The 12324-nt window shown below is 38.6% G+C and overlaps 1 protein-coding gene across 1 annotated transcript in view; it reads left to right on the top strand.

Annotated features, from left to right (window-relative positions):
* The first annotated feature begins 1892 nt into the window (after window positions 1-1892).
* The window catches only part of LOC121869067 (serine/threonine-protein kinase mTOR-like), a 35460-nt gene continuing 25028 nt past the window's right edge, over window positions 1893-12324 (top strand). Inside the window, exons 1-10 of the mRNA XM_042370193.1 lie at window positions 1893-2063; window positions 3091-3239; window positions 3927-4035; window positions 4406-4487; window positions 5082-5235; window positions 5662-5855; window positions 6090-6291; window positions 6874-6989; window positions 7631-7721; window positions 8126-8226. Coding sequence (XP_042226127.1) covers window positions 3126-3239; window positions 3927-4035; window positions 4406-4487; window positions 5082-5235; window positions 5662-5855; window positions 6090-6291; window positions 6874-6989; window positions 7631-7721; window positions 8126-8226 — 1163 coding nt within the window. The 5' untranslated portion in view covers window positions 1893-2063; window positions 3091-3125. The remainder of the gene's footprint in view (window positions 2064-3090; window positions 3240-3926; window positions 4036-4405; window positions 4488-5081; window positions 5236-5661; window positions 5856-6089; window positions 6292-6873; window positions 6990-7630; window positions 7722-8125; window positions 8227-12324) is intronic.

The raw sequence follows: 12324 nt of genomic DNA, 5'->3' as shown, positions 1-12324 counted from the left end.
AAGCGTGTTTCTAGATAATGGAAGGTATATCCTGTGTTATGTTTATCACTTTGACCTAAAGAGATAAACAGTGGACACATTTCAACATCCACATCAGTGTAGGCCAGTATACAAGTCGAGTAACACTGACATACTCACATATAATCTTTAAGAATTATAGTACAGTAATGACGACGAAGTGAAAACTGTGGTCGACGGCCTTTAACCATTATCTCTGAGGGCAAATGAAGCTTAATATTAATCACACAAGTTTTCTCCCGACACTATTGAGTAATTTATTGAACAGTGTGTTTGTATTGTCTCTTAAATTGATGCTTGTGTTGACAGATGCCCTTGAGGGACACCTGCAACATCTATCCTACACGTAAGAACACATGAACCCAGACCAATTTTTTTGTGCTGTCACTCACCAACAACACAAGGGGATGTAAGTAGACCTCGCTAAGATGACATGTAGGTGATGTAGGACTAATATAAGGAAATAGTTCCTCACACAGAGAATGGTAGAAATACAGAACAGCGATCAAGCTGTGGAATCAAGAACAGTATTGGGCTATCAAGAATAATGGAGGGATCCCATACATGACTTCCTTCCCTTGGCACGGCTGCCTCTAGTTTGGGTGACCATTAGGTAAATAAGGTAAAATGCATTCCTCATCCACAGAACTGTAAATAATGTACAGTAGATTTGCACAGCAGAATAATGACCCCCACCCCCTATTCCCCTGGGGGTGTGGCGAGGCTGATAACTCCTCCCTAGGTGTTCCACCCACCACAGTTAACACCTGTGGAGTCTGGTCTTGAAGAAGCTTTACCACCCTGTATTACTGCCGTTAAGGGCTCTCACACACACACACACACACATACATATATATATAAAGGGAATAACAGCAACAACCTCACAGGGGGGCACAAGTGCTTTTACTAAGGCAGGTGAATTTCTTTTTGTTCTGGTCATAATCAGTCGGAAAATATTCAGCGTGAATTACTTTATTTGTGTTGTTGTTTCTGTGTTTCAGTAACTAAGGTCATTCAGCACGTACTGTACTGTACTATAGGTGAGTCCCTAGCTAAATATCAAAGAAAGTACAATAATTCTTCCTAAGGTAGGTTATTGTTGGTGTGTGGACACAACAGCTGAACTGATTATCATGGCAGCCTAGAGTTCATTATCTTGGGAGCCGTACTTCTTGATAACCTACTTATAATTATTTACTTTCTTCTTGTCATATTCTTAGATAAATTGACTTTTGTTTTTTAACGGGGATTAGCCCACCCGGGCACAGGTCACTGACCCACATCGGGGCCTGGGGGGCGAAAATATAATAATAATAATAATAATAATAATAATAATAATAATAATTCAGAGAAGTAAAATGAAAAAAAATTACAAAACAAAAATAAAATAATAATAATAATAATAGTAATAATACTGTAATAATAACAACACGGCAATAATAATAATAACAAAGAATATGAACATCTATGTCTATTGAACTGAAAACAAAATGTATGTGGTAGAAACTATTTAAAGAATCATCTATAGATCAATCACTTAAACGATTGGCTATCAAAAGATGTATGTATGTATTTAAATTTTTATAGGTTCGTGGATGTAAATTATAATAATCCGAGTAGAAGAATCCAGCTTGAGTCAGGTCACTACACGAACGGCTCTGCTATGCATCTCTCCGTTCTTCTTTTTCTTATTATTATTACTATTATCATTATTATTATTATTATTTAGTATTATTATCATTATTATTATTATTATTTAGTATTATTATCATTATTATTAATTTCAGTTATTAGGTGCGTTCGTTGATGTAAGTTTTAGTAATCTGTTTATTAATCCGGATTCTTGTCGGTCACTACACGAACGGCTCTACTACGCATCTCTCCACTCTCACGTCTTCATAACAAACCTCCACAGCAGAGAGCCTCACCTACCTTACCTATATATCTTTTAATCACTTATTGGGCGTTGTGTGAGATAACTGGAGCTAATTTACCCAGAAGATGTGAAGCATTATGGCCACGACAGTGTAATTTGATCTCAGGAAGTAAGTGATAATTGTTAAAATGGGAGATAAAGGCTTAAATAACAGTGACTCACGACTTAGGGCTGGGGTGGATTATGGTAGCTTGTATTCTCGTGTATTTTATTTTGTAAACTAAAATTTATTAATAACTGATTGCCAAAACTCAGGGAATTTTTTTAGCATGTTTGATGTATTTTTTAAAATATATTTTAATTTTAGAGAAAGATTAATTGTCTTAATTTATAGCTGTGAAATGTGCTGGGGATGAGGTTAGGTTAGGTTAGTGTTAGGGTGGTTAGGTTAGGTTAGTGTTAGGGTGGTTAGTGTTAGGGTGGTTAGGTTAGGTTAGTGTGGATATTAACCACTGTTTTACGATGTGGGTTTATTTTTATTTTATGTATATTAGTTTTAGTCATCCAGGGAATCGGTTAGGTTAGGTCAGGTCAGGTCAGGTCAGGTTAGGTTAGGTCAGGTCAGGTCCCAGGTAGACTTCACCCTATAGTGGCACCAGAAAAACTTGGGACAATATTTGAATACTTAAACTACTTTTCTTCCACCTGATTTACTTTATATTGTGTTAGGTAGCTGGTTAACGACCCAACACCTGTGTATGGAAGAGCTGATGATATATTCCAGGTGTGTCGGGTGTAAATAAAGGAGCATTGTCATTATTGGAGCTCTTGATTTTATTTTTTAAATGATAATGTTAAAAAAAGAATTTCCTTCTCAGCTTTTTGTCTTTATCATGAGGGAAGAAGCATTAAATGTCCTCAAGCTGCTGGTTTAATCACATGATAGTTTATAAGAATTAATTTACTGAAGCAACTATATACTTGCTGTTCCATGAGTGGCAGGTAAGCTAGTGAGTTGGTTACAGTGCTAACACCACTTAGGACTGTGGACAAGTGGGGTAGGTGAGATTTTTTTACGTAATGTACCGTATAATTGACGAAATGATCAGATATGACGTTTTGGGAATTGTATAGTGTGAAGGAATGTATCCCAACCAGGAACATTATATATCATGAGGAAATGTTTATGTTTCTAGGTTGTGAGTGAAGGAAGGGGAAGAAGACAGTCAAGATGAGTAACATTAAGATGACTCAGTTTGTGGTGGGGCTCAAGTCTCGGCAGGAGGAGACGAGGGTGAAGGCCGCCTGTGACCTCCAGCGCTACGTTACCACCGAGCTGAGAGAGGTGCGTCCCTTGAGTCCTCTGCTATTGATGTTTTGTTTAAGTCGTTTTAGGTTTATTTTTCCAGAGTCCGAGAAACTATTAAAGTGAATAATGCACGATAATATAGTATGATATCTGATTACATTGGTTCTTGATTACATTGCTTCTTGATTACATTGCTTCTGTATACTTAAAACATGTATTAAAAATCCATGATCAATTTGGTGTAAAATAATATCTCTCTTATTGAAGTGTACAGTACTAAGAAATCACCAGAGTAGAAATTACAAGGAAGTAACAAAAAAAAAGTCTTTGAGGGAACAAAATTTGGTGATTATATTCAATGTAATGATTTAAACAAGAAGGAAAAGATTCAGTATTTTCTTGTGCGAATCATGAAATATAAACTGGACTTTGAGTGATGAGTCTTGGTAGTGAGGTGATGAAGTGTTTGTATAGCACAGCGTGTCATGTGATGTTTAGGTGGCGTCAGTGAAGGTGGGATTTTGAGTTTACATTTCATAGTTCAATGGACAAGGTGAGTTTACTGCCTCATTAATGTTTGTGTTTCCTTGAAGAGAGAAGGTAAGAATCTTTAAAGCTGGAAATAAAATAACGAGAAGCTAGGTTTTGTAGTTTTGGATCTTGAGCGTAAAATGGTTAGCTAATGTTTTTTTTGGGGGGGGATTGGGGTGTTACTTTTGACAGGTGTCCTTGGATGAGCTGGTGTCTTTCCTGGATGAGTTCAACCACCACATCTTCGAGATGGTCTCCTCCAACGACATCAACGAGAAGAAAGGCGGCATTTACGCGATAAGTGAGATATTTTTCAGGTTCATAATGTGAGATTAGTTGGAATGATTCTCTCTCTGTCTCTCTCTCTCTCTCTCTCTTTCTTTTATAGTGGCTTAACCCCCCTTAGTACAGTGGCTTAACCTCTCTCAAAGTTAAAGACCTCTTAATCCTTCGAATGTTATGACTTCTCCCCCCGAGCATGACGACGTGTACTCATGGGGTTAAAAACTTTTCCTCTCTCTTGGTCTTCACATTACAGGGTAGTGATGTGTCCTCAGATCTGTATGGATGCATCAGGTTTTAAGTCATTGGTCTTTGTGTTTATTTTGTCGGTGCGTTTTTTTGTCACTTATTGTTATGAACGACTCACTACTCTGTACAAATGGTTGCAGTGAGCCTGGTGGACGTCGACATCGGCCAGACTGGACTACGCATCAGCCGCTTTGCTAACTACCTGAAGAACCTCGTGAACAGGTACGGTGTATACACTAGTCCTGATAACGTTGGAACACTCCATTATACTGAGGTCTAATTCATGGTAATAACAAGATCAGTCTTAAGTGAGAAATGCTGTAGCTACGAATTTCTCAAACCTTCTACAGTACAGGAGTGTTTATAGTAACTTGGAGTCAATAGTAATAAGCAGTACATTGGGGTGAAAAAATAAAGATTAGTATATATATTTTAGCAACTTGGGGTCAATAGGATATTATATTAAGTAGGAAAAATGGGGATGATAATGTATTTTTATTATATTTTATTACCTAATGTATTAAATAACTCATTTTCTGTGAAGCTTAATGTGTATGTCTCTTGAGTCTGTGTATGTCTCTTGAGTCTGTGTATGTCTCTTGAGTCTGTGTATGTCTCTTGAGTCTGTGTATGTCTCTTGAGTCTGTGTATGTCTCTTGAGTCTGTGTATGTCTCTTGAGTCTGTGGCTATAACTGGACCCACAGACTACCTAACCATCCTGTCACTCATTCTCCTCTCTCATTCCCACGACCTTTATGTGTGTCTCCTTGTTCCCGTCCACGGTGCGTTGATGCTTCTCCTTCTGTTAATCGCAGCCCAGATACGGGAGTGATGGAACTGACCGCAAAAGCCGTTGGCCGCCTTGCTCTAGCCTCTGGAACGTTTACGGCAGAATACGTCGAAGATCTGGTCAAGAGGTCGTTCGAGTGGCTGCAGGCGGATCGCAATGAGGGAAGAAGACACGCAGCGGTAAGCCTCTGTGTCGAGTTTGCTGTTGTGTTTTGATTCGAGAGGAAATATTTCACAAAAAGCTAAAAATTAAAATAGTGAGAAAAACGTAAGTGGGGTCCCATAGGTGTTACTGCTGTACTTGTATTATGACCACATGGGATCAAATGTGCTGGTGACTTGGGTAGAGTTAACATGAGGCTTCCAACGTATCCTCGCAAGGAAAATTGGTGTAAGTACCGGTTCACATATGGTGGGTGTGAGGGGTGGTGGGTGATAGTGAGGGGGGTGGGCAGGGTGGGAGAATTGTTAGTGAGGGGTGGTAGGCAGTTAGTGAGGGGTGGTAGGCAGTTAGTGAGGGGTGGTAGGCAGAGAGTGAGGGTGGGAGGTAATCAGTAAGGGTGGCTTTACTGTACCATCTTTTACTTACCACTACCCACCACACAGGTATTGGTGCTCCGGGAATTAGCACTGTCGGTACCTACCTACTTCTTCCAGCAAGTTCAGCAGTTCCTGGATGTCATTTTTCACGCAGTACGAGACCCCAAGCCAGCCATCAGAGAAAATGCTGTGGCAGCGCTACGGGTGGCCCTCACCATCACCACACAGAGAGAGACTAAAGAAATGCAACAAACAATGTGGTAGGTGTGTGTGTGTGTTGCCAGAGCAGCTTTGTGTAGCTGTATAATATTCTACATGTTGGTGTGAAACAATGCTCCAATATTTTGTAGATTTATTTTATTCATATTGTCTCTCTTTTAGGTTTGTATGTTATATAATTTAATATTTTACAACTTCGATTTGATATTTATTCTTCATAATTTTTCATTGTGACTGTAATCTTGTGCATTAACCTCATGTATGTATTGTCTCAGGTATAAGCAGTGTTTAACCGAGGTCTGGGCAGGCTTTGAGGACTCTGGCAATAACAAAGATCGCAGCCTCACTCGAGATGACCGAATCCACGGCTCCCTGTTGGTCTTGAACGAACTACTCCGCTGCAGCAACAACGAATGGGAGAGACTCGTCAAACAGCTGCGGCACCTCACTCACTACCAAACGCCTGCTCCGAAAAAAGTGTGTGTCTGTTAAATCCTCTCTGTACTTGCTCTTATCCACCCACGTGTCAGCAGTGTGTCCTGTGCGTGATAGTGGTGATTCCCGTCCAAATTAACTACAGTAGTTCAAGTGACTTGTGAGTTAGTTGACATTGTTTTGGTTTAGAATCTTTATTTATCTAGTGGTGAAAAGTAACTAATGTGGTTTTTGTATTTACTTCATAGTTAGAGTTAGTTTGTCTCATCTGTCTAGTAATTTAGTTCATCTTGTGGATCCCTTTATCCCTTACCTCCTGTATCCTGAACTCTGGGAACTTCACCTTGATATATACTGGAGACCCTGAATAACGAGGTCCTTATGACAGATAAGCTTTGAGATTTATCTATTAACGTTCAAATGGTTTTTACGAAAGTTCTCTTATTTGTTACTTACGTTATTTACCTTTTATTGTTTGATATTAGTCTATTAAGCTTTTCTTTTAATTCGGCGATGCATGACCTAAGCTGTTGTGTCGCCGTGGAAGCAATTACCACAATCAGTCAATCAATCCTTATGAAGGAAATGACATCGGGCGGTTTTGTATCTTGCTGTATTACCCAGGACGGCGTGTCATCTGTAGTGAGGCGTCTTCGTGGTCAGGGGTCGCTGCCCTCGTCATCTCACACACCCCATGATCTTCTCTCCACCCTGCCCTCACATTCTAACACAACCATAGGGTAAGTTTGTCCTCCTCTTTTGGTTGAGTTATCTTGCTCCTCCTCTCCTCCTCTTGGTTGATTTTTATATTCTAAGTAAAATAGTCAAATCGTGTGTGTGTTCTTTTACGTCGGGTGGAGTGAGACAGCGCAGCAGGCTTTTAATCCTAGCAGATAGAGGGGAATTTACATTCTGTGTGCGAGTATTTATTCCCGAAGATGGATTGAATTATATTATTAGACCGCTTAGGACTGGTTGTATTTTGGCTAAGAAAGAAGGATGATTTTGGTGAAAGTTTTAGAGATATTGATTTGATGATTGGCTGGATAGATGATTTAAGTTTTCAAGTACAAGGGTCACAAGCTGAGATTAAAAGGCAGTATCAGACAAATGAGTGAAGGGATTTTTGTTACGTCATTGAAGTTAATTTATGTGTGGGGCCAAGAGGCAAAGGCTGCAGAGGAACTTGTGAATTAATGTGTGAGGAGCCACATTGTGATTGGTTGTCTTGGGTCCTCACCTTCTGTCTTCCCAACCACTTCAGTGAGATGGGAATTTAATCAGTCTCAACTTGAATTAATTAGTAACGAAATATATGAAGTTATTTAGGACTATTTATTTTTGGGTGTTATTGATAAAGTTCTTCACCCTTGGGTTACAGAGGAACAGAAACTACCATTCTGGACCATCCGTGTGAAAGTCGAACGTGTCGAGAGCTCATCCTTGAGAAGTATGATGACATCAGTACCCAAGTAAGGCTGTGGAGGGAGTGGAGGTTTGCCACACTTTTTTCCCATTGTTAGTTTTCCAAGTTTATTAGATGTGAAGCTTCAGACATTGTTAGAGTCTAAATATTAATCAACCATATTTCTTTGGGTTTTTCACTGCTTCATGGAATGGTAGCAACAGCATGTGTGTGTGTGTCCAACTTCATTTACACAGTAGTTTGGCTTAATTACAGTAGATATTAACTAGACTATACACATAAATCTAACACAATAAGAGACCATGAAATAAATCAGTACTCTAATTATTGTTTATGGCAGGACCTTTCCTTCACACATCCCCTTTTTCTCATGCAGCTTGAAGCATCTCCTCTGTATCATGGTGTATGGAATATAATGTCTCTCTGTTCTCATTTGTGTCCCTTCTTCAGGTCCTGAACCAGAGGAACAGTAGGAACACCATCATTCAGAGTGCCCTCCTACAGATCCTGCCTCGACTGGCTGCACTTAACAAGGAAAAGTTTTCACAGAAGTAAGTTTCATGGTTGATTTATCTTCACCAGTTTTGTTTTAATTCAATAAAATTAAACTAATACTGAATAGATATATATATACTGTACACATTGTCATAAGATTATTTTGGAATAGTTACCAATGGGCAGAGTTAAAGAAAAAACCCAAGTAAAATTATGTGGTTTAGAGACATTATGTTTGTGAGGGTTAAAGGCATTCCATTTAACTAAGTCTCTCCTTCACTAATTGTCCTCCTCATATCTCTTATAATTAATACCTTAAAACATATACACCACATGTTAACTGATTGTAATACATGTTGCTTCGTGTATTTAGCAGACAGGTGTACTGTACAGGTAAATTTGAAAATCTGGAAATGACCTTCTGATTGAGGTACACTTCTCTCCAAAAAGTATCTGTACGATTTTGTGTAAGACAACACGACACAACTGACGAAGGATTGTGACAACCCTACCGAGACAACGGTAGTCACGGTGTTCATTCTGAAATTCATCGGACCTTCCACAAAGATACATTTTGGAGCGAGTGTACCGCTTAGATTTTTACTCTGCCAGACAATACCTTTCTATTTTCTCCACTTACTCCTAATTATGACAGTAAGAATGTTATTATAATTGATGAGGTTTCTTATAATTGTAAAAAAATAAGATGAAGGGAGGAACAAGGGGAGATCACTCGCTAGTCACCAGAGATATTGTCGAGAGTGGGAGCACGAACAAGACCATTTGTAACTTTTAGAAAAAAATCGAAAGGTCTCATAGTGTTTCATAAGATAATTATATGAGGTCAGATAGAATCCGGTATATGTATTTCATAACACTTAAGTTCTAATATTGAATTGCTTGAGGTTTCAGATACAATTCTATGTAAGTTGGTAAAGTAGGCAGGTGGCAGTTTCTCCCCACTTTTAATTCTATTCTCATGTGTGTTATAGATGATATATATTTATATTTTTAGTCTTGATGTATGTACAGTATGTCTTTGCCTCCTCTTTGACTCCACAATGTATCTATGACTTACTGAAATGTCTTTGCTCTGATCTACTTAAGTTATTTATGTAAACCTACATCTCTGGTATTGTGTTCATATACTGTACTATTTTTGTGCTGGTAGTTACTCATACAGTACTATGTATGTTAACCCACTAAGATTATTGTAATATTCTAGACTGCCACAGCAACCATTGACTAAGGCAAATAGACACTATTGGATGTTTAGAGATTACAGTATTTTTAACAGCTTTGCCACTGTATCTGAATGGAAGTTTTTCCCCCGTTTGCTAGAACAATGTAAATCTCTTTTCAAGCACACCTTGTGCCGGCAACCTGTGTATATTACGGTACAATTGGCGCAGGTAATGCAGACGGAGGACGTGCCTCATCCACTCACAGATTTATTTGATAACTTTTTGGAGCTGTTTTATTGAAGCTTCATTGAACAAATTTTGTTTACAAAAAATATACAAAAGGATTAATTTCAAATCACAGTTGTAAAGTTCATATTTTCACTATACAGTACATCAAATAAGAGAAATGATTACTAATTAGTATTGTCTTGATTTGAGTTTTAGAATGAAATAGTAGATGCTGTTGTATTGAAATTGTAATGTTGTACTCCAGTGGCAGAATCACTTTATAAATATATTGTAAAGGCTGAGAACCAACAGGTAAGAGGTAGCAGATGCCTTTAAGTGTTTTCCAAACTATAAATAGCAGTGTCCCTCCCCCCCCCCCCCCCCTTCTCTACCTCAACAAAGTATCTGTTACTCCATGCCCCGCCTCCTTTCACATTGTATATTAGTTTTTATATCAACAAGACATCAATTTGTTATACATATATCCTCGATAATCACAGGACCCAATAATGGCTGAACTGCCTTATGACGGTATCCTCAATTGGGACCATGTGTATGCTTATCTCTGATTGATCTGGGTTATGGGGAATTGTTATGGGACAGCAGCGAGTTCGTGAGAGTCAGCGGTAGCAGTGACTGCCAGGAGATGGCAGTACGGCTCGTACTGACGGCATTTGTTTCCCCGCACTGTTTTGGTTGGTCTTTGAAGACGGTTTCCTGCTCCGTGCTTGTTTTTGGTGCAATTTTTGTAGCTTTTACTTACCTTCCACCATGGCACCTGTTCAACCCTCCACCATGGCACCTGTGAACAGTGTTAAGGGTTCTGATCCAACCAAGCGACAAAGACGTGCATTATCTGGTTTACTGATGCCATGTTCCCAACAAGGATAAGCATGTGCTTGGCAACACACTCACTGTGTGTTGCCACTCCCTTCCACTCCACCTCTCTTATCACCCCCACCTTTCTATCTCCATAATTTAAAATTTATGTAACGTAATGTGGAAGGAATATGACGTTGATCATTTATACTTCCACTCAGTTTTGTGGGTAGACATCAGCTGTTCAGCTGTGTCTGGCAGTGCTGCAGCCAGTGTTACCAAACAAACCGATTGATGCATCATCTCCTCACCACTTAACACAATCTCCCCCCTCCCCCACCACCATCACCACTACCTCTGTTATCATCACCTAAATCATAATTTCAAAGATGGATTTGCTTTAGCCAGAGCAGATTAACACAATATCCAATGTCTCCCACTCCCTGTGTCTCACCGATACTGCCCCTTGCACTCATTCTACTCTGACTGCCATTCATGATACAATATTGTTCAGTACTGTACATTGTTTGATTGCTATTCATTAATCAGTAAAGATATGTTATTACAGTAGTATTATATCTTTTAGTATACGTACACATTTATGGGGGTATATTTTGATTAGTTAGGGATGGATCTTTGGGGTTGTGGGACAAAACTAATTTTTCCCCTAAGTTATGTGGTTTGATATGCACGGTTTTGCTTATCACGGTAGTTTTCTGGAACCTAACCCCCTGCAGTTATCGAGGATACATGTACTTGTATATTTTTATAAAAGAAAATTAAATTAAGTAATCACCTGCTTCAGTTAAAGTGATGTGTTAACTGTAACACAAAGTTTGTTGAGTGATAAAGTAGTGACTCACAGATATCACTATATTATCTTCTGAGACCAGCACAGCACAGTACAGTACTTTGTCTTAATAAAAATAGCTGCAGACAATCCTATTCTCTGAACTGTGGAGACACTAAGGGTGGAAATTGTTGATGTCCTTGTTGGGAAGATCCTTTTTGAGATGGAGTTAAAACTTGTATATATTTTCAGGATCAACTAACTGTTGTTACAGACCATCACTAGTTGTTCTGGTTCAACAGTTGTCAACACAAGGCAGTGGAGCAGCAGATGGATTTATTATCCTTTAATGTTTCAGACATCTGTGTCCTCATAATGAAATAAAAACTGTGGCTGTAAAGCGTTCATTGTTAACTTCCATTTTATTGTTCTCAAGACATTTTTTTGCTGAAGGGAATAAGTAAAAAAAAAATTATTTTCTAAATTTCTTGTTCATAATTGTAGTTTTCTCATAAATTTATTCACTTTGTTATTCTGGGCCAGAATAAGGGTTTGAAGACCTTGTGTTGACCTGTTCAAATACTATAGTTCACTTTTTAAAAAAACATCTCTCCTCCCCCCATTACCAGACACTGGTACTAGTCCCCAGGGTAGTGTGCCTTATACTGTACTGTAGTTTGGAAAACACTGTCTGAAGTTATTCACTAATAATGGAGCAAATGTTGTATGATCAGCCCAACTTTACTTCCTTGTTCTACTATCACCTTTTTTTCTGTGCATATAGACTGTATATTACAGCTCTTTTAAACATAACCTTTTTTCTTTTTTCTTTTTTAAGTATTTCATATTTTGTGTGACATAAGTTGGTTTTGGGGTTAGACGACTGCTGTTGATGTGTGAGTTATAGTCGTGAGAGTCTGTTGATCTTTGTTTTACCCACCTCTTGTTGCACCAGGAAAGAGCTTGTAGGAATATAAAAGAAAAAAGTAAATGTTTTGCTTATGGATCAGAGATGAAGTTTAATGCTTATATGAGAGACCTGTGTTTCATTGCTGGGTCAGGGAGCGTTGATTGGTGGACTCTGCGGTCACTTTCGGGAATTAAACCGACCATATTTAACTTGAAACGCCTGG

The sequence above is a fragment of the Homarus americanus genome, unplaced genomic scaffold (assembly GCF_018991925.1).
Source record: "Homarus americanus isolate GMGI-L3 unplaced genomic scaffold, GMGI_Hamer_2.0 scaffold24694, whole genome shotgun sequence".
NCBI lineage: Eukaryota > Metazoa > Arthropoda > Malacostraca > Decapoda > Nephropidae > Homarus > Homarus americanus.
The sequence above is the reverse complement of the archived record's forward strand: the minus strand, read 5'-3'. Positions and strand labels throughout refer to the sequence as shown.